The sequence below is a fragment of the Falco rusticolus genome, chromosome Z (assembly GCF_015220075.1).
Source record: "Falco rusticolus isolate bFalRus1 chromosome Z, bFalRus1.pri, whole genome shotgun sequence".
Lineage (NCBI taxonomy): Eukaryota > Metazoa > Chordata > Aves > Falconiformes > Falconidae > Falco > Falco rusticolus.
Genome location: NC_051210.1, coordinates 61,460,477 through 61,482,494, shown reverse-complemented (window position 1 = coordinate 61,482,494; position 22,018 = coordinate 61,460,477). Strand labels below are relative to the sequence as shown.

The 22,018-nt window shown below is 38.3% G+C and overlaps 3 protein-coding genes across 3 annotated transcripts in view; 1 reads left to right on the top strand and 2 right to left on the bottom strand.

Moving 5' to 3' along the window:
- CENPK (centromere protein K) overlaps positions 1–624 on the bottom strand; it is a 31,428-nt gene extending 30,804 nt beyond the window's left edge. The window contains exon 1 of the mRNA XM_037373523.1: positions 479–624. Within this exon, the coding sequence (XP_037229420.1) occupies positions 479–613 (135 nt within the window). The 5' untranslated portion in view covers positions 614–624. The remainder of the gene's footprint in view (positions 1–478) is intronic.
- On the top strand, positions 612–15,256 carry PPWD1 (peptidylprolyl isomerase domain and WD repeat containing 1). Its single transcript, XM_037373522.1, has 11 exons — positions 612–768; positions 1,770–1,872; positions 3,102–3,202; positions 4,021–4,141; positions 6,659–7,106; positions 7,676–7,866; positions 8,371–8,560; positions 9,958–10,139; positions 12,908–12,989; positions 13,587–13,769; positions 14,791–15,256. The coding sequence occupies exons 1-11, from the start codon at positions 612–614 to the stop codon at positions 14,932–14,934; spliced, it is 1,902 nt and encodes a 633-aa protein (XP_037229419.1). The 3' UTR covers positions 14,935–15,256.
- A 758-nt stretch (positions 15,257–16,014) lies between these two features.
- TRIM23 (tripartite motif containing 23) lies at positions 16,015–21,784 on the bottom strand. The gene is made up of 4 exons (XM_037373528.1): positions 21,294–21,784; positions 21,067–21,177; positions 19,511–19,635; positions 16,015–19,160 (listed from the first exon to the last, which is right to left on the bottom strand). The coding sequence occupies exons 1-4, from the start codon at positions 21,394–21,396 to the stop codon at positions 18,981–18,983; spliced, it is 519 nt and encodes a 172-aa protein (XP_037229425.1). The 5' UTR covers positions 21,397–21,784; the 3' UTR covers positions 16,015–18,980.
- Positions 21,785–22,018: the final 234 nt, after the last annotated feature.

Sequence of the window (22,018 nt, the reverse complement as noted above, 5' to 3'; positions counted from 1 at the left end):
TTACTGGAACAAAGTCAGAGATGAGAAAGGAATGTAACGGCGGCCTTGGGAAAACTGGTAGGGGGAAAAGACACACAAAAAAACCCCAACAAACCTGACCAACCAAACCACCAAACCGGCAGTTCACCTTAGGAAGGAGAAAAACAGAAGGATACAAACAAGGTCATAAAAGAGGTTAAGACAGGGAGCTGACTAAACTCTGACATACACCCCATAAGTACACCAGCACAGAAAACCACGAGAGGGGCGGCTACCCCTCACAGGCCGGGGCTGAGCGGCCCCTTCCCCAGGCGGGCGCGGCCGCAGCCACCAGCCCGCGCTTTTCCCAGCAGCCCCGCAGCCCCAACGGCCGCCCGCCCCGCGCGCCCGCTCGCTCGCCGAAACCCGGGAGTCCCCCTCTGGCCGGCGACACTCGGGGCAGGGGGCAGAGCCCAGAGCCCAGCGCCCAGGCCGGCCGCCCCCTCCTCCCGCCCGTTACCATGATGGCTCCCCGTTCCGCTCCGGCCGGCCCGCGCACTCCTCTACGCGCGCTACACCGCGTCACTTCGGAAGCGCCCGGCGCGGGGTGTGGTGAGGGCGGGGAGTGTTGCGGAGAAGTGACGTGCAGCAGCATGGCGTCGTCCGAGCCGGAGCGTAAGCGAAAGCAGCCTGAGGCGGCAGCCGGCAGCGAGGCGGCGGCGGCGGCAGCAGAGGCAGAGGAGGAGGATGAGGAGGAGCGCTGGGTCGGGCCGCTCCCGGGAGAGGCCGCGCAGGCGAAGAAGAGGCGAGGTAACGGGGGAGCGGAGCCGCTGCCCGCCCGTTCTCTGGGGCGCGACCTTCGAGGCGCCCGCGGTGCCGCTCCCGGGCCGAGTCCGGAGCGGTGGGGTCGCCTGGGCCCTCCCCGGGCGGTGGTGGCGGGGCGGGGGCGCGGGGCCCGTTGCCTGAAGCGGTGCCTCGCACGGCTGGTGGCCGGGCGGGAGGGCCCCCGGCGTGCGGCATTGCGGGCTGGGGCGCCGTTGTTCCTGGTTCCCGCGGCTAAGGGGCCCGCTTTGCAGGGCCTGCGGTGCTGGGGCCGTGCTGCTTACAGCTGCGGAGTTAGCGGCCTGCTGGATCGCTGCCCTGAGCTGGAGGAGTAGAAGTCTCTAGGCTGAATTTTGACATATGGAATTGATGTGTTCGGCAACTCGCAGCTTTCTGGGCATCACTGTAACATAAATGTGAGTTTAAAGAAGTTCGGCAGATGCAAACCTGCTGGTCCAGTAACTAATGCCATTGTGCAGGTATTACCAGTTAGGATGTAAAAATCAGAGACAAAAGCAGAAAATCTGGTTATTTTAGGTGAGCCGGTTAAACAATGAAATAGGTAGGTGCTAGCGTTTAAAATTTAAGCTACGATACTCACATGGGACCTTCAGTGGCTTAACAATAGGGATAAATTTGGTTTTGAAAGAAAATTAGGTGCAGATGACCTGTTTTCTGGCACTACCTTAAAAATTCGGTGTATTGATTTTTTTTTTCCCCAACGCATTTAAACAGCCAAGGTAACGGTTGCTTTGAAAAGGGTCAGCTGTATGTGTTAAAGCAGAGTTTGAGTGTCTTTAATCTACCAAGAATCAGTAAGTCTTAGTACAAAGCCACAGTGGAAACCCCTTTTGTTATGTTCGCACAAAATCCTAGCGTATTCCTGACTAAAATGGGAGTAAGCTATTCAAGGGTAAGTAAGTGAGAACAGAAGCTAGAGGTAATGATATGGAAAAAAATGTCCTAATTTTTCTTTTTATTCTCTTTAGTTCTGGAATTTGAACATGTTTATCTTGAAAATCTACCTTGTGCTTCCATGTATGAACGCAGTTACATGCACAGAGATGTCATTACACATGTAACATGTACTAAGTAAGTGTCTTCCTTTTTTCTGCTGTCTCTCATTGTCAGAATGTATTTTGTTCATGCTGGTGTTGTCCCATAGCCGGACTCATTAGCCGGTGCACAGTGCCAGTTCATACACTGACTCGAGGTATTTCTATCCCTTTGTTCTAGTTGCCACAAAGCAGGGAGCTAGGTGGTCACCCACAAATGCCTAGCTCTCCAAGTGTCAAAACTTTACACTTTATTTACACAGTTCAGCAAGCAAGGACATCGGCCTTCATTGGTTACAAGTTACATGAAACAAAGTACTGAGTAACATAAGTTATGTGTTCCTGCCTTAAGCAACTCTCTCACTTCTTGTTTTAATTAGTCTGCATGATCAGTCTCTGTTCTTTTTCAGTCTGGAGCATTTTTTGAGATGGTGGTTGCAATCTCCCCCTGTTGGAATTACTTTCCCCCTAGGTAGTGCTTCTTGTGATAAACTTCTACTCAGCTCATTCATCTTGTGGTGGTACTTTCCCCATTCAAAGAATTTGCTGGTGCTTAACGAAGCGTGTGGCAGGGCATTCGAAAATGCTTGTAACCTGGATTAACCATTAACAACTCATTTGTTGCAATGGTCTTAAAAGTCAAACTACTAACAATACATACAATTTTATTAATCATATGGTATCACTAGGAAGTTTTAATTGTAGAAGTTTAATAATGGCAAGTTACTGTGTTCAGAGGTGGTATTTTAAGGTGTTTTTTGAAAATTAAGGAAAGGGCTTGCTGATAATCAAGTTAAATGTTTAAATAGACTAAAAGAGTGTCTTAAAATTCATGTTGCAGTGTGCAGTATATACAGGAGTGAGAGCAACTGACTGCATCTGAACAAAATATGATTCAGCAGAAATGCACAGGTGGAGGACATAGCTTTCCTCTCTTTATGTGTGTGTGTATATATATATATATATAATAGTCGTAAATAGCAACTACTGTGAAAACAGACCTAAAATAGGAGTAAAATTTACATAGTCAAAAAGAATAGTATTATATATTTATTCAATTTAGGCTGCTGACTTTTCATAGATTAATTATTTGCTATTCCAGGAGTGATACTACCCATTCAGACAGATTGCCATAGTAATTTCTTTACAGTTCATTCTCTACACAGCGTTAATTATAGTGTACTTTACTACCTAGTGTGAATGTGCATAATGTGTGTATCTTATTTTTTTCTTTCTGTTTTTGTTATTTTTTTTTCCTAAATGTAGGACAGATTTTATCATTACAGCCAGCCATGATGGACATGTAAAATTCTGGAAAAAAATAGAAGAAGGGATTGAGTTTGTTAAACACTTCCGGAGTCACCTGGGTGAGAAGTTGCTTTTTCTTCTCTAAAGAACCTCACTTTTTCCTCCTCCTTTGTCTCCGTTGTTTGAAGAGGGAGTACAGATAAAGAGGAGAAGGGTTGTGAGATTCATTTACTGCCGTCAGGGATTAAATCATATCTACCTATCTTCATTCATTCCCATGTCCTGTTGAGTTTTGTTCCCAAACTGCAGGAGGGATAGGGTGAGGATAAAATATGTGGACTCCAGCACAGATCCCCTCATTCCTTGCATTGCCTCGTGCCCCGCCTGTTAGAAAACAATGTTATAGTGGGCTCCTGATCTTAGCTGTCAGCTTCTTCTTATATACAGAAGCACCATGTGAGAACAAAGGCTACCAGCCAAATACAAGTATTGTGAAAAACGTATGGAAGGCTCAGTAATTTTGAGTGTTACGTGTGTTAGTAGCAGGACTGTAATAGAGTTCTGCTGCTTTTTTCTCTTTTGAGAGATGCAAGTCGAAGAACACATAATTTTTACCGTATCAGAATGTTTTTCTCAACTTTTTTAAATGAACATTTTAAATGAAAGTAATTGCCGTTATAATCTTTCATTTATATATATGATTAAGTAGTTCATTATCACATACCTGATTCTAACAGCAGTAGGATATAAAGTATTGGTTTGTGTTTCGTTCTTTTTTGGTTTTGTTTTTAAATTAAGGTTGAGTAGTTAAAGTCAAAAAAGGTGGAGAAAAAGCTGAGAAACAGGTTTAAACCACTGTAGGTTTTTTTCCTGTGGAATACTGAAATGAAGGATGTCTTTTTCTCGTGTCTTAATGGTATGTTAACTTTTTAAATAGGTGTTATTGAGAGTATTGCTGTTAGTTCGGAGGGGGCATTATTCTGTTCGGTTGGAGATGACAAAGCAATGAAGGTGTTTGATGTAGTCAACTTCGATATGATTAACATGCTGAAACTTGGGTAAGTTACTTAGTTCTTAAAAATGTTAGTTTGGGATTATAAATGGGGTTATTTTGCTAAAAGGTAAGTCAGTAGTTTGGATTTTTTGAGTTTTTTTTTTCCCTCCAGTCAGATGAAGCTCAGTAAACTGCATTATCTGAAATGCATCCAGTGGCTGGAGACTGCCTGACTGAATAGAAAAACTTATGACTGCATGCAACAGTACATGAGTGGAGTAGGTCTGTGCCTTTCCTCAGTGTCAAATATTATGCATAAAGAGGTGGTATTTCTCAAAATACTTAGCTAGCTGTAATTTTGTTGTTGTTTGGCATTGAATTTAAAAATCATAGCTGACTATTAGTTCCAGTAGAGAAGGGGTTTGGCCTGTGTGTGTTCTTATTTGTTGTCGTAGGGATAGAAATTTCTTCCTGTTAGAAAGAAAGTTGTTGTTTTCCTTAGTCTTGCTGTTGTAGGATTTCTGTAGTTATAAAGTATATAGCTAAAAAATCTCAGAGAAACAGGAGCAGATATTATTGGAATTATAACAATACTGGAGGAAAACAAGGCCTACACTGTTAAGGGAGTGGTTTTGGAGGGTTGGAGGATCATTAAGTGCTGTACCAAGACTGGCAGAAGTACTGATATTTCCATAAGCCTTTTAAAATTGGAAAAATTATTCCTCCGTAGTCTACTATTTGTTAGTTAATTGTGAAACTGAATAGAAATATAAACTCAGGGGAGAAAAAAAAAAGCTTTTGAGGATGCTTAGATAAAAGCTTATTTTACCTGCTTTGCTGTTTATAGTTTTAAGTATCATCGCCAAGGTAATGTACACAGCCTATAGGAATTGATTACCTCTTGGCTGTCTGCTGTGGAAAAATTCCAGTTAGCCTTCATCTTTTGTTTTTGCTGGTTGTTTCTGCTTAGCAGCCCTTTATTGCGGCTAGAAATCTAGTAAAATTCTAGGATGAAATAAAATGTTTAATATAAAGAAAAACTTGATTTACTGTTACAATAGAAGGTGCTTTTTTTCTGTTTGAGAATTCAGGGAAAACTGAAGTAGAGTTTGTATCAATTTTGCATCAGGGATAACCTGAGAATGCTTCCTATAACATTTTTCTATAGTATATTCCCTTTATTTTTAATACATTTTTTCAACCTGAGTAATAAATACTCTCCCCTCCCCTTGTATTTTTTCAGAGATAACTGGGTTTTACATGAAGTGAACTCTTTCATGAACAACGGTGTATAGCTGTAATATAAGCACTGTCCTGAGTAGCCTTTTAAAACTTCATGTTTATTGCTCTGTCTTCCACATTACTCTTTATTGAGCAGATAGTTTCTGTTGACCTGTCTGAGAAGTTTTTCAGGGCTGTTTGCTCAGATGTTTGATGGTTAATGTAGAATTCTAAGTTCTGTATGGTCTTTTCAGCTTGCGTCATCTTGCCTTGCCTTGCCTGCCTTGATAGGTATATACTGGTGTGTTCCAGGGTTGATCAACTTTGTGTCAGATTTTTCAGATCCTTTCAGTTTTAACTAATATATACAGTGTAGCTATCTGCAGATCCCCATGTTTTATGCTTCCGTTAATGATCTGGAGAAGGGCAGCTGTTTCTGCAATAACTCTGGATAATGTTGCATAGATCAATGGGACATGAATCATTTATTTACTGATGTATTTATTTGATCGTATTCTTTCTAGAGAATCTGAGACAAAGTTCTGGTCATGTTTCTTTTTCTGATAATCTTTACCACACAGGCATTGAAAATCCAAGTTAGTTTCTGCCATTTGTCAGTCCTTCAGTATCTGTTAGTTAATTTGTGAAAGTTACTAAATATGAGTTTCCTATGGAGACTATAATGTCTTTGTTGTCTGTCATTTAGTTTGCATTCTGGTTCTCAAAATTTTTGCTTTTTAAAAAACAGACATAACTAATGTTATTGACCGTATCTCTGGCATGTTTTTATTGTAGAGTATGTTTTTGCTAGTAGCAAATTAATTCATAAATTCATTCAGGACACTTAATGAATATAGGGTGATTGTCTTAATTTTACTTTACATCGCTTTTTGGTTTTGTGGGATTTTTTGCAAGATCTACTTGAACTTTTCTGTAAGTGTATGGCAAAGGTGCAGTTGTCTTCATTTCCACTCAAGCATTAATCACTTAACAGATGGAAGGGAAATATTACTGAGTCATAGAAGTTGAGTAGTAATTATTAATGACACTTGTGCTATTTAGCTAGATTTCCATCCTTATTCTTCTTTTATCCCCACCTTCTGCCTTTGCTTTCTATCACAGCCTCTTTATGAAACAGAAACAGAAGCAACAGAAACAGGCTGAGCCATCCACTGAATTGTGTTGCTTGGAAAAGCTTGGTTATAACACTGTTGAATTTTAGTGAGACAAATATTAGCAGGACTAGTAAATAAAGTTCAACATTTACTTCTGATAAATTAATTTCAAGTTTATAGCATAACCCGATTCTTATCTAACTAACATTATTTTTTTTGGTATGTCCTTCCACTTCTTGTTGCAGCTACTACCCTGGCCAGTGTGAATGGGTATATTGCCCTGGAGATGCCATATCTTCTGTTGCAACGTCTGAGAAGAGCACAGGAAAAATATTCATATATGATGGACGAGGAAATAACCAGCCACTTCATGTTTTTGATAAACTCCATACATCCTCTCTTACTCAGATACGGTTGAACCCTGTCTACAAAGTAGTGGTGTCTTCTGACAAATCTGGGATGATTGAGTACTGGACTGGCACTCCTCATGAATATGAATTTCCCAAGAATGTGAACTGGGAGTATAAAACAGATACTGATCTATATGAGTTTGCAAAATGCAAGGCTTACCCATCCAGTATAAGTTTTTCACCTGATGGCAAGAAAATGGCCACTCTTGGGTCTGACAGAAAAGTTAGAATTTTTCGGTTTTTGACAGGGAAGCTCATGAGAGTCTTTGATGAATCTCTGAGTGTAAGTTTTGAGCCTTTTTCTCTACTTACTTGACATTCACCTAAGTTACCATCTGTTTCTAAAGCTGAGCTTCCTTGCTGTATTTTTCTCACAGGAAAGGTTTTTTGTGTTCTTCCTTGCCTCTTGTATTGCTTTGCCCCAAAATTAATTCTTACTGATTTATGTTAGTTATGTAGTGAAACAGAGTTGTTGATTTTTATCTGTGTTTTAAGATTGCTAGATTCCTTTTTCTTACAAAGCAATTATGGAAAATGCCCATTTCAAATAATATAATAATGAATTAGATTTGTCATCTTCTAAGAAATTTGTTAAACAGCTTCATGCTTTTTTTTTTTTTTTTTTTTTTTTTTTTTCTCTCCTTCTTCTTAGGCCTAGTACTACAGCATACCTGTTGGGTCATTAAAATAAAGAGAGTATTGCTTGTATTTATTTTTAATTCTTCAGTTATGTTTGAGTGGAGTAGTCTCCCTTGAATTCTGTATTTACTAAGCATGTGGATCAGTCTTTTGCTGGATCAAAAGTTTAAAATATGGTTTAATAGTGACTTTTTTTTCTCTTTTTTTCTGTAGATGTTTACTGAACTTCAGCAGATGAGACAGCAGCTACCAGACATGGAGTTTGGCCGACGTATGGCAGTTGAGCGTGAGCTGGAGAAAGTGGATGCAGTACGATTAATTAATATAATTTTTGATGAAACCGGACACTTTGTTCTCTATGGAACAATGTTGGGCATTAAGGTTATAAATGTAGAGACTAACAGGTAAGTTCCAATGACACACATTGAGATAAGTGTGTTTGTTTCGAAGTCTATATTCAGTCAGATTTACAGTATATTTAAAACTTGGTATAAGTGTGGGGAGCTCTAATCTTTTTGTTGTTGTTATTTGGGAGCCTTACATTAGAGTATACATAAGATACTCCCATGCTTCATAATTAGTTGTTGCAGTTTTAACCATTAGTAAAATGAGGAGAAAACACAGCAAGCTTATTTATATTAAAAATGTGTAATCATTTAATCTCTAGCTAAATGGATGTGATAACGTGAAGTACATGTGGGTCATGCAGTTGGGATTTTATTGCATAAGGAAGTTGACTAGTAAATTATGTAGCAAGTTTGAATAGAGAAGCATCATAAAACCAGTTAGTAATTGTTTATTTTGAGAGGGTTTTGGAATTTTGCTTTGAGTCCTGTAGTCAGAAAGCAGAGATTCTCTCATTGTGAGCAGCTAACAGTAGTTACACCTTTTTACATCTTGTACTTCAGGTGTATTCGTATCTTGGGAAAACAAGAGAACATCAGAATGATGCAGCTAGCTTTGTTCCAAGGAGTAGCAAAGAAACATCGTGCTGCAATCACTATAGAGATGAAGGCATCTGAAAATCCTGTTCTCCAGAATATCCAGGCAGATCCTACAGTAATCTGCACCGCTTTCAAAAAAAATAGGTTTTACATGGTGTGTGTTTTCTGTTTAAGTAACTCTATTCTTGTACTGATATTTTCTCTGCGTTATTTTTTCTTTTTCTCTTTGCATCTTTCTGGTGCTTTTTGTCTTGAGTATTTGTGAACGCTGCTTTTCCAGAGGAGTCCCTTTATATTGCAAGTATATTTTAGAATTTTTAGCTTGAACTAGTTATAAATTGACTAGAATCAACTTTACTTTTTTCATTATTGCTCAAGCAGTTTAAATAAACGATGGTTTTGACTAAATTACAGTTTTCCAAGAAGGTTATATGCTTTTGTTCTAGCTGAAAAGAAGCCTTAATAACATGTAAAAAACTGAACCAGATCTTATACTGACAAAGAAACAATAATTAACTATGTATAAAATAGGTAATAAAAATAATTAAATTCAGAGCAGCATCAGGACTTAGTAGCACCAAAGACACTGTGGGCAGCTAAGACAGACAGGAGTTATCTTCCTGATCACGATTTAGATTTTAGGTGAGATGCAGTAATAATAATAATAATAATAATAAGCCAAACAGGCAAGCAATTCCAGAGTAGTTAGCAGTTGATCTGGGATGTGATCACCATAGATGTTAGAGATCAGTCTGTCTGTTACTTGTGCTGGAATTTGGTCATATTTTCCATTGGAGCAAGATAGTATAGTTTCTAAAGCTTTGTGTGGTTAATCTGTCATATATAATGGAATATATGACTCTGAAGGATTTGACAGTTGAGAAGGAAAAGTTAGACAAAATCTGGAAACATTACTCACTGTTTGAGAAAACATGATTGTATGCATGCAGAAAGACTTAGTAATGCTCATTTGATATGTAAATGTATTGCTTAACTAAGTGGATGCTCGGGTGCTCATAGGCTTATTAGATGTTTTCCTACAAGTACTATAAAATTAAATTTCTGGGATTTCTCCTGTTTTGAGGAGAATCCTCCTAAATTTGCTGGTTTTGTGTAGTTTTGTATTTATGCAGTATTGGAACAAGAGGTTTGTTTGACTTTGTAGTGAAACTGCAAGTTTTGTGATGAAATCTGCCGGTTTTGTCTGAATGTAACAGAAGAACTTGATATTCTTCACTTTTTTTGGAGAAGAAGATGCTGAACTACTGTGGGCTTTCTGTTGAAAAGAGGAAGAAGTTTAAACGTAACAGATTATAAAAAGTTACTTGGATTTGCATGTAGTCATACTGGAATTTGCGACTGTGGAAATGGTCTAACATGTAACACTGAGATGCAAAGGTAGACTGAAGTATCTGCTTACATTTCAAATCTAGTTGAGTGTTTAGCAGGTTGTGTAATCACATTGATGTCTTGCGTGCAGAGCAGTGTGTAAGATAAGAGGGAAAAAAAGAGAAAGCCGAACAGTTAACCTTCTGTTCTTTTGTTCTTCAGTTTACTAAACGTGAACCAGAAGACACAAAGAGTGCAGACTCTGACAGAGATGTATTTAATGAGAAACCTTCTAAAGAAGAGGTCATGGCAGCCACTCAGGCAGAAGGTCCCAAAAGAGTTTCGGACAGTGCCATCATCCACACAAGCATGGGAGATATTCATATCAAGCTTTTTCCTGTTGAGTATGTATTTGGTAGTTTTTCTGTTATTTTGTTTTTCCATTATTTTGGTTCCTTCCTTCCATGCCTTTTGGTGGCAGTATCAAAGACCTACTTTTCAAGCTAGGAATAATTATTTTCTTCCCCTTTTTCTACTGTCCTTGTTTCCTGACAGTTTCTTAATACATGAAGCTAGGAATTTGACTCTGGACAATAAAAGGGTAAAAATAGGTCTAAATAACAGTGGGGGACACAGGGCTGGATTTTTAAATGTTTTTTGCTTTTATTTAAATAAAAAGTTTATTTTTTAATTTTTAATTAAATTAATTTTATTTTTATTTATTTTTTAATTAAATCAAATTTTTAAATAATTTTTAAATTAAAATTAAAAAATATAATTTTTTAATAAATCAGGAGTTTATTCCTTTCTTAACTTGTTCTTTCTCTAAACTGCAGATGTGGCTAGGTCATGATGCTCTTCTGTGAGCTACGTATTTTTGTAAGCCAGTGCTGTTTGATTCCATCCTGAGAAAGAATGATGATGTTGGCAGCAGCAGTAGATTTGGCAGTAGGTCTGTGTAAGCCAGAGGAATAGTAGTTTGCAACTTCCAAATGTGGCCATTTTACTACATTTTATGTTACTCCAGCTCCTTTAAGAGCAACACAAAATTTATACCAGCATGTCACATTAGTGATGCACGTAACTGAATGAGTTTTATGCATGACAATTGCTGAAGTTACTATGTCAGCATCAGTTCCTTGTCATGCTAATATATGCAAATATTTCATTGTGATAAAGTAAATTTATATATTGCATTGCTATACATGGAAACTTAAACCATGCTTCTCCAAAAACAACTTAATGTTTTGTCATAAGCACAAACTCAATTCTACCCTGTTGGGCTGATGGTCTTTTACTGCTGTCTTCACCAATGTCTCCTTGCATCAGGCCCTAGTTCCTGGAATTCATAATTGCAGTGTATAGATTGCTGTAACAGTACAGCCTTTGCCAGTGAAAGCTACGTTATTTCTTGAATTATTATTATATGTTTTAAAAATCATCATGCTAGTGTGTCACTATATTTGCATGCATAATATTGCTTCACTGCAATGAACTGAGTGCTTCACTGCAATGGTTTGTGTGCAGTGTTGAATTAAATACAGTATTACAAGGCTTGATTATTGTTAGGTCTGTCCTTTCTTGTTCTAGTATTTCTTCCCAGCTGAGCTTTGGATTTAAAATACCTTCAAGATGAATGTGATTAAAAAATTGAAACAAGAGCATTTAGATGTGGCTTTCTATGCCCTCCAAATCTTTGGCCATGTGCTCATGGAATAAAGTTGTGAATGACAATGTACTGCTCAGCAGGAACTGGCACTATAATCTTGTTTCATTAGTTACGCCATTGGTGCTGTGTTTCACGAGCTACTTGGCAGTACCACAAAGCTCAAGTTTAGTGTTCTTTTGTCACAGCTAAAGTAACTACAGCTATGGATTCAACTTGGCTATTTTGTCATCTGCTAGGAGAATGCGCATGACTGCATAAACCTGTCAGTGTAGATCTACCCTGGGTGCTAATCCATTTTATAAAACTAGTGGAAGAGCTGTTGCAAAGAATTTCCACTCTGGTAGCAAATCTCTCAGAAGTAAAAAATCAAGCCACAAAGATGAAGGGGTTGTTTGTTTGTTTGTTTTCCCTTTTTCTTCCATCAACAGTAATATTCCACTTCTTTACCCTGCCTCCAAACAGTGTTTGTGAGTAGCTTCAGAGGAGGTTAGCCGACTCAGCTGACTGCAAGTTCTGGAATATTAAAACATTGAATTTTTAGATTTTACTTCTTGTATGCAACACTGGACATCTTACATATGTAGTTTAATGTAATTATAGAGGTAAAAGAGTGAACAACTTTCTGCTTAGGGACCATAGGCTCCTTAATTGTTTTCTAAATAAATTATGTAAGTAGTAAGCTGGGGGAGGAATATCTCATCAGTGGTGCCTTGAACTAGGCTTTGAGGAAATGGATTTGGTTGCTGACTGTCCTGGCTTAACCCTGGCTGCCAACTAAGCCAGACACAGCCGCTCGCGTACTCCCCTGCAGTGGGATGGGGGAGAGAATCGGAAGGGTAAAAGTGAGAAAACTGGTGGGTTGAGATAAAGACAGTTTAATGGGTGAAGCAAAAGCCACATGTGCAAGCAAAGCAAAACAAGGAATTCATTCACCACTTCCCACGGGCAGGCAGGGGTTCAGCCACCTGCAGGACAGCAGGGCTGCATCACACATAACGGTTACTTGGGGAGACAAACAGCATCACTCCAAACGTCCCCCCCTTCCTTCTTCTTCCCCCAGCTTTCTATGCTGAGCATGACATCATATGGTATGGCACAGCCCTGTGGTCAGTTGGGGTCAGCTGCCCTGCTGTGTCCCCTCCCAGCTTCTTGTGCACCCCCAGCCTGCTCGCTGGTGGGGTGGGAAAAGCAGAAAAGGCTTTGGCTCTGTGTCAGCACTGATCAGCAATAACAAAAACATCCCTGTATTACCAACACTGCTGCTGCCTTCCTGGGTAATCACGCAACTTTGTTCTCCTCTCAGGTTTTTTTTGTTCCTAGCTCTGGGTTTGAGGAGGTGGAGATTTGGTTTTTTTCCCTTGTTTGATGAAAGCCCTTTCTATACCGTGTGCTGAAACACTGCTCAGTACAACAGGAACTTGGTCTCAGCTGAAATCTTTATGGCCTTACCATCATACAGTTAAATATTTATTGTAGCCTGTATTTTCTGTTACATGATTTTAGGTGTCCCAAAACAGTGGAAAACTTCTGTGTGCACAGCAGAAATGGTTATTACAACGGACACATATTTCACCGTATCATCAAGGTAACTTGTACAAAACTAATTTTTTTATTGGTTTAGATACTGTACCTTTGTGGTCAGTCCTCTCTGTTAACTCTTTCATTTCCCTTTCACACAAACTATTTCTGGAATGGCTTCAGAGTTCCTTACAAAGTCTCAACAACTCTGAGGTTCTGAACAGCTTTATGACTTACTGGTGTTATAGTTGTTCTGCAGCTGACAAAGTGGAGAAAATCTGAAGACCGAGAGAAAGATCAATTCAGCAATCCTGCTTGAATTAAGATTTTGTTTCGTGTCAGAAGGCAGTTCTTGCAAGGCTTATTTCTGTTATACCAGAGTCAAAGTGATACAGCTTAGGTGTTTGCAGAAAGTACAGCTAGTCAGGTTTCTGTCCTTCACTAGCACTTCACTAGCAGGAACAACAAGTATACTTGCTTCTTCACAAGTACTCCATTATCACTTAAAGAAGCTCTGAATGCTTTGTCCTTTATCCACAGCATTTTAATGCTTCAGATTTTTTGGTGAGGTTTGAAGCAAGCTTGAAAAAAATGTTACCTCACATAAACCCCTTTTGTTTATTTATTCTGTGTGACGACGTCATAACATCTAATTTCTGTGCAGGGTTTCATGATTCAGACTGGTGATCCAACTGGTACAGGAATGGGAGGTGAAAGTATTTGGGGAGGAGAATTTGAAGATGAGTTTCATTCAACTTTACGACATGACAGACCATACACACTCAGCATGGCTAATGCAGGACCAAATACCAATGGATCTCAGTTTTTTATAACAGTAGTGCCAACTGTAAGTAGTATTAAAAGCTCAATTTAAGGTCTGACATGCTAACTAGACAGTAAAAGTATTTTTTTTTCTGATGGAAAAAGGAACACACTAGTACTATCTAAATAATCCTTTCTTTTTTATTTCACAAATAAATGCTGTGCACAATGTGTACTGTGTAGGCTTCACCATCTAAGAAACAGAAAAGTATTTTTGTCAGTTGTGACCAGGAGGCCTTTTGCCTTTAATTGGAGTAAGGGCAGTATCAGATTCTTAGTACATCAGGCATGTTTGCAGCTGTGTATTACTAGAGTATGTTATATTAATATACTGGTTTAATATGGTGCTAGGATGACTACTTTAATATCACCTAGCTGCAGCTATACAAAGAAGGCAGTATTCAGGTTTGAAAACTTCCTTTGATCTGTATACAGTTTCACAGCTAAAAAAAATTTTGGTATGTGAATCTAACAGATATAAACCAAATCCTTAAAGGTGCCACTTACAAAACCTGCATTCTTCTAGCACTTATTTCAAAGTCATGTATCTTTAAAAAAAAAAACAAAACACACCACCCATTTACCTTAATTTTGAGGCTTAGTAAGTTACATCAGTGCCTATATGCAGATTGCGAAGTGGGCATACTGTATGAATGTGACTTTGAATTAAGTAGTATTCTGGACTGGCACTTACTGTTTAGTTGTGAAAGTACCATGAAATAGACTGAAACAGCATTTCTGTGAACTGAGAATACACTTTAAAATAAACTGTGAAGTGCTACTGCATTGCTAGAACTTGGCCTCTGTAGTACCTGAAGAAAACAATTGAAAAGCTGAGTTTACTTGTATATGAGTGTGTATTACCTGTAGCCTAATATTTACTTTCATGCTAATATTGACACGGAGTTAAGTTTCATAGCCTGAAGATATAAAATGTATCCATGTACACCTGTTATGGGTCAGTCTCTTTCTGGTGTGGTACCTAACCTGCATGCTGCTTTCTATTTTAATATGCTTTTTCTTTCTTCTCCTGTGCCCTCATACAGCCGTGGCTAGACAACAAGCACAGTGTGTTTGGACGGGTGACTAAAGGAATGGAAGTTGTTCAGAGAATCTCAAATGTAAAAGTCAATCCCAAAACTGACAAGCCCTATGAGGATATCAGCATCATTAACATCACAGTGAAATAAGTTAGGAGCTGAAGGTTCCAGCTTAAGCAGAAACAACTTGGCACAGTGGGACCCAAAAAGGGACCTAGAAGGAACAAAAACATTCTGGGTAACTCCTAGATATAAGAAGTGCCAGGACAGAGCAATCACCAGTTCTACTATTTTTAATATACCTAAAGTGCCCTAAGTCTGTATTTCTGGTAACTTCATATTTTAAAGTAAAAACATACGCATGTTTCTTACAAAGTCTACTGTTTTTCTTGCATCTCTTCTATGCAAAACTGAATATTTAAAAAAGTACACAATGTCTCAGGATAATGTTTATAAAACAGTTTGTAAATTTTTCATGCTTATTTGCATCTTTTATATCTAATTAATCCCTTTCAAAGTATTGAAATATTTGACAGAGGAAAAGGTCAGAAATCCTAAACTGAGTGAACTCTTCAATCACATGTACATGCATGAAAAAATGGATTGCCATGATACTGTTTGTTCTGACAAAGTGTGTAATCAACCTCTGTCCTTTAAAAATGGTTGTGTTTTGTGTCTTCTGTGTCTAAAAGCAATGGTTAACTCTTGGAATGCCAGCATACAAAGTCCTGTGCAACTTCTTTGGCACTGCCAATTTTTTTTTTTTCCTTTCAGGGTTTGCTTTCTCATTATTTAGCTTAGGAAGTCTGTTTCTGCCTTCATTTTTACCTGAAGTCCTACAAATACGGCAATCACCTCAACTAAGCTCACAGCAGGTGATTCTGGTGCTGTCCTCAATGAAAGCTCATACAACATCTGAAGCTGTTGTGAATCTGGGGCTAGAGATGGTCCTGTTACTATGTTGGATAGTTTACATTTACTCTACAGTAACATTATGTCCACGTAACACCACTGCACTAGTACAAGACTCAGGAGTTTACAGTTCTGGTGACTTCATGAAATGAGATGTGATGCATGCTAATCAGATTCAGTCCCTCAAAAGCTGCTACTACTGAGAAGGTTATCTTCAGTGAGATAAAGGGGTATCTTCAGGGATTAATAACAAAAATGCTACAGTAAGTTAAATGTAGCACACTTCAATTCTGAGATGACCTTAAAAAAAAAAGTTTATTAAAATCGCAAAATTTTAGATACTTTTATTGAAAAGAATTTATTTTCTGGACAACTCAAATTGCAGCAGCTCATTAATTGTTTCCACTAAAAGAGCCCTTTTCAAGAAGCCTTTACATAACATCCACAGCTCCTCCCAGCAGTTCAGAATAAGAACTATCTCACAATAAACCCCTCATGTACCACATGGCCCACAAGAAATCTGAAGATAGCATACAGTAAAACCGCATCAACTGGTATTTCTTAGTTAGCTTAGACAGGCTATTTTTGAGCTGAGATTCTTTCAAGAAAGCCACAACATAGTCACTGGATGTATTTACTCAGTTTCACAATTAAGGTCAACATCCTGTGAGAAGTTATTTCAAATAATCCTCGTAGTTAATAATGCTTGAGTAAGTTCTAGTTGAGGAAATACTCCAATTACATATTGCAAAGTCAGTACACTGAAAACTAAAGTTCAGTAAAACTGGTAAAACAAGCTTAAAATTTGTAACTGAAGCAGTTTATATGTAGTATTAATTTATAATACAAATAAACTTCTTAGTGTACCTGTTTACACTGAAGAGTTCACAGACATATACAACACTTTCACAGTTACTTCAAACCATCTTAAATAAATTCCATTTAACAACACTTTTATGGTGGCATCACATGTGTCACAAGAAAGCCTTTGTACTCAGAGAACATGCACTAGTGAGAATTCCTCCTCTGCCCTCTAATGCTACAAAAAATCCACACTGGTCACCTTGAACGAAGGGAACTATACTGAGAGGCCTGTATAACTGAGGCAAAAGCCAGCTAAAGTAAAATTCATAATTAAGATTTTTCTAAAGAATGCATGTCTTCTCTGTAGATACCTCTTCCTGGAATATATTTAACAATGCTTAGCAGAAATTGTTCGTATTTTAAAAAGAACTACAAAGGGACAGTCAGCCCCAACTAGGTCTGGGGCTTCTCTGCAGTACAGGCTAAGCACGTGCTCCAGTCAGAGCCGCCAACTGTCTATTGGGCAAGAAGTTACAGGCTGGGAGCAACAAACATTTCTTTAGTTCGGTGGGTGCAAGAGAACACCTACCGAACTTACAACTTCATTGTAAATCATTTCCAAAATTATCAGCTTGTCTGAAGAAAGAGCAAATACCCCTTCTCAGTGCCTATGTACATATGTTGGCATTGAAACCCATTTCACAAACATTTAACTAATTTAAAGCTTAGTGTTCTTCCAGCTACTATTCAAGTCATTAGACTTGCTGAATCTGCATTTATCACCATTTACAGGAAATTTAAGTAACAAGAAAAAACTACAGGCAGATGTCATTATGAGGAAGTAGTTAACTGCTTCCTCTTGACAAAAAGTGCAAATGTACTAAATTATTTGTTTATACATTCTTGGCTTTACCTATGGTATGTAGTGGGAAAACATAAAATTGGTAGTATTACAATAAAAGCCATAGCCACAGATAATTGGATACATTTCCTTTGCCAGGTGAGGTTCAGAGCTGTCACAGATAAACATGATTTTCAGTGTGGCAAAAATATCTCCCATCTGCAAAAAACACTGCTCAATTCCACTGTCTGGTTCTCCCAGTTCACCTGTGCTCCAGTAAGGAAAGTGATGATGAAGAGTTTTGATATATTGGCCATGCTCTTTGTAGCTCTTCTAGCAACACGAAGAGGTCCATGGCATGGCTTCTTCCATTGGCAATGCTGCACACTTGAAAAGGAGGGCACAACGTTCTTGTGCATGTACCAGACAAATAAAATTGTTAGCAGTTGCATATGCAGAAAAAAATAGATAATAATAAAAAAAGACATCCCTAAATCGTTGCAGTCTTCCCTAAATTTAAACAGCATTACACCTACGTTTAACAGGTTTGTGAATGAGTAATCTTCAAGAATAGAGGCACTGGTGATAGTTCCATGTAAAAGATACAGAAAGAACTGAAAATCTTATTATGGAAGTTTTATATCACATTTTAGCATCTGCTCTTCTCTAAGGGTTAGAACTAGTGTATACTATTGTGTCACTGAATATTTTAAGGCCACTACCTTAATCTGGAAGCATGACTTCTACATAAGAGTACAGAGCTGGACTGACATTGCACCACATCACTTCTTTAGGAAGTTTTCAGGTTTTTTATAATTTCATTTGACTTCTTGAGGAGCAAGTTTAATCTCTAAAGGTAGATTACATCCTCAAGCATGCACAAAATGCTTTCACCTCAGTCTCACTATAGTCTGTCCATAAATAGTTTAGTATGTGTAGAAACAAAAAAAAACCCAAACCTGACTAACCCCTCCCCCCCAACTAGAAAATGACTGGCTAAACAATGCCCCAGCCCCCTAGCCCTGCAAAGCTGCACCTAATTCTCAGTTTTCTTTGTCCAGTTATGCTGCCTTCCAGTAACAAACAGGGAAGCTAATAAATAATGGGCGAAACATTTTCCTTTTGTGTTGTATTTGCATGTAATTTTCAATGCCAACTTGAGGTGAATGCATTCTTTAGACATTAAAGAGTAGAACCATTTACTTCTGGCTAGTAGACGAGCTGGCTATTCTAGTAACTTGAGACAGATTTTGGAATAGTTTCCTGGAAAAGGATTTCTAACTAACTCAAAATTAACCAATTAAGTGCTGTAGACTTGTTATAATTATTATGTGAACTCCCATGCATATTTTATCAGGGAAGAATTTTAAATTTTAACAACTTAATTTCATCAAGAGTATCAAGGCACCCTTGTAATGGGTCCATTCCACTACTTGTAAATGTATCACATTTCAAAAACACTCTAACAGCACAAGTTTACTGAACCAATTATCCAGTCTAAGATAAAGACCTACATTTTTCTGTAACCACCAAGTTAAATAAAGTCCCCTTTTCAGACAGCACACCTGGCTACAAAATCCTAAATTGTGCAAACAAGACAAAACAGTAAACTACAGCCTTAAGTTACAGCCTGTAAAATTTAAGCCACATCCAGGACACCAGCAGCCACTAACTGCCTTGACAGCCAGTCCAATCCTTCATAAAGTCCTGTACCACTTCGGGCATCACAACCCTGAATATACCAGCTACGGCCACAGCAGAGCTTGTGGAGACTCAGCAGTTCTGTGATTTCTTCCACTGAAAGCGCACCTGCCACATCCTGCAGGAGTCAGATACAAAGACTTGATTATTCTTCTGTATTATGTTTGAAGCATTTTATTTTTAACTGATGGCTTAGACTGAAGCTACAGATCACATAAAAGCTTTCTAAACACAAAAGCCAAATAAAAGTTATGCATTTACTACTTGTTACCATCAACCAAAAACTGGTTGTTGAATCCACTGAGCACTCTAGCATAACTTAGTTTACCAGCCTTAAACATAAAGAAAGCATCTACGTTTTATGATTTCCACATTACAATTCCCTTATCATAGCAGTGGGTTCAGAAAGTTGGAATTTGATACACAAATTGAGGAAAAGACTAACAGAGTGAAAAAAATCACAAGTACCTGTTTATTAGCAAAGATCAAGAGCAAGGCATCCCGCAATTCCTTCTCTGTTAGTAATTTTGCAAGTTCACTGTGTGCTTCACTGACCCTGTCTCTGTGACTGCTATCAACAACAAACACCACCGCTAAAAAAGACAGAGAGAAATGTTTTACACACATTTAAATATAAACTCTGTAAAATTAGCTTTCAACTTACACAATTCTTCTGTTCTAGCAGTATTCTATGTGAAGTTTCTTAGCAGTGTGCAACTTCAATTTCAAATCCAGGACTGGGAAATGCCTTACATATCTCTGCACTTTTGAAAAAAATCTAGAATTCATCCTAAAACAAGGAAAAAAAAGTCTGAGGTCTTTTGCCTAGTCTAACATAAGGGGTGGTATTTTAAGTACTTAGGTCTAAACCCAGATTTACTATGTATGGATTGAGTATCTCCGTTTAAACCATTTCTTGATCCATTTATACTCGATCAACTCCCACATGACTGTTCCAGTTTCCCTTAACTGGCTGTAAAATCTACAAGTCCAGCCAAATCAGCACAGCTGCCTTCAGCTACAGACTACACAATCCAGAGAAGATTGTCATGGACCCCAGGCAGCAACAGTACATTTTACCATCCACTACACGGACTAACCAAGATGCCAGAAAGAATGGACAGTCGGGGAGGCAGAGCTATGGGACAGGATTTAAAGTCATTACAGATTTTTGCAATGAAAAAACTCCTAAAACCAAAACTCAACAAAAATTACTGCAGGTATGCACCAGGTTAACTGCTTAGATTTCTCTCCAACATACAATTCTTCAAGGCAGACATGATTCCATGCTGCTGGCATTTACACAGTAAGTTTTAAGGGGACAACAGAAATCCCAAAATGCAATTTTTGACAGTTTCAAAAGATGAACAACTTAAAATGTTCAAGTTTGCAATGATGGCTGAAATAATGCACAAAGTGGAGCACATAAACTGACGTCTGTCATTCCTAAGTATTTCAGATAAATCTCCACAGTTGTTTTCCAATTTATTCATTAATTCATTCAGAATTAACAGAAGAACAGCATGAATTTCTAAGTTGGCACCATTTACATCAGTGTTTTCAGAATCAGTCATCTAGCCTATGACCAGATATTACACTTCAATACCAAGTCAGAAGTTACAGAACTTTGTAGAATTTTTTAAGTTGCCAACTGAAGGCTCCTAAAGGCTAAGTATTTTCATTTCAAGTGCTATCTAGATTTCATACCTGGCAAGTACTACTTCTCTCTATGCAAACTCGGAACACTGCACCTTGTTTGTTGTCAGCTAGGACAACTTTTTCTGAGATTCTAATTTTGTTTGGCTCCATGAACTGTCTAATGGATTTAGAGAATGCACCTTTATCATGCAGCAGACACTATGACCAACTGGATTAAAATTTCTTAGCTCATGAACCTAGCAGCTGTACTTTGCATTAGATGAACAATTTTCTACAGTTATAAATTAGTTCTATTAATAACCTTTCTGGCATTGAAATACAAGCTAAAAGACAAAATACAGTTTAAAAGTTGTATTACATCTTACCTTGTGTATTGAGATAATAATGTTTCCACAATGGCCTCAGTTTGTGCTTCCCTCCTACGTCCCAAATAGTAAACTTCAAATTCTTGTATTCTACTGTTTCAACATTAAAACCTAGAATAAAAATACTGAAGTTATATAGTCTTGTTCCGTATGAATATAAAATAATCAAATTCTAGAGTTAAGTCAAACATTCAGAAAAATCATTACTTTAAATTGTTGCTACTAACCTATTGTTGGAATTGGCTGCATGAATTCATCTTGCTTTAACTTAAACAAAATAGTTGTTTTCCCAGCTCCATCTAATCCTAGAGTGACAACCCGAATTTCCATTTTTGGTCCAATATGTACCCTGTTGTCCTGGAAGAAATGGCAAACATAAGAGCAAATTTAGGAAATTTCAATTAGGAAATCCTTATGTTTAAGACACTTATCTTAACATTAAATGGATGGACTCCAAAAATACAAGGCACAACCACCAATCACCTCGAGCAACAATATACACTAAAATATCCAATAAACTATGGTTTACTTGAAGATAGTCTTCTTGGGTACTCCTGGTGCTGGTAAGGGTTAGCAGTTTGCCATACTTGCTTCAACACTCATGGGTAAGTGCTCTTTACTTATCTCTGGTACCATTTCCTTAATCACTTTCCCTCTCACCAGTAAATACACATAAATATTTAGGATGATGTCCTGGTTTTGGCTGGGATAGAGTTCATTTTCTTCCTAGCAGCTAGTACAATGCTGTGTTTTGGATTTAGTACAAGAACACAGATGTTTTTAGTTGTAGCTAAGTAATGTTTATACCAAGTCAAGGACTTCTCAGTTTCTCAGGCCTTGCCAGTGGGAAGGCTGGGGGTGCACAAGAAGCTGGGAGGGGACACAGCCAGGACAGCTGACCCCAACTGACCACAGGGCTGTGCCATACCATATGATGTCATGCTCAGCATAG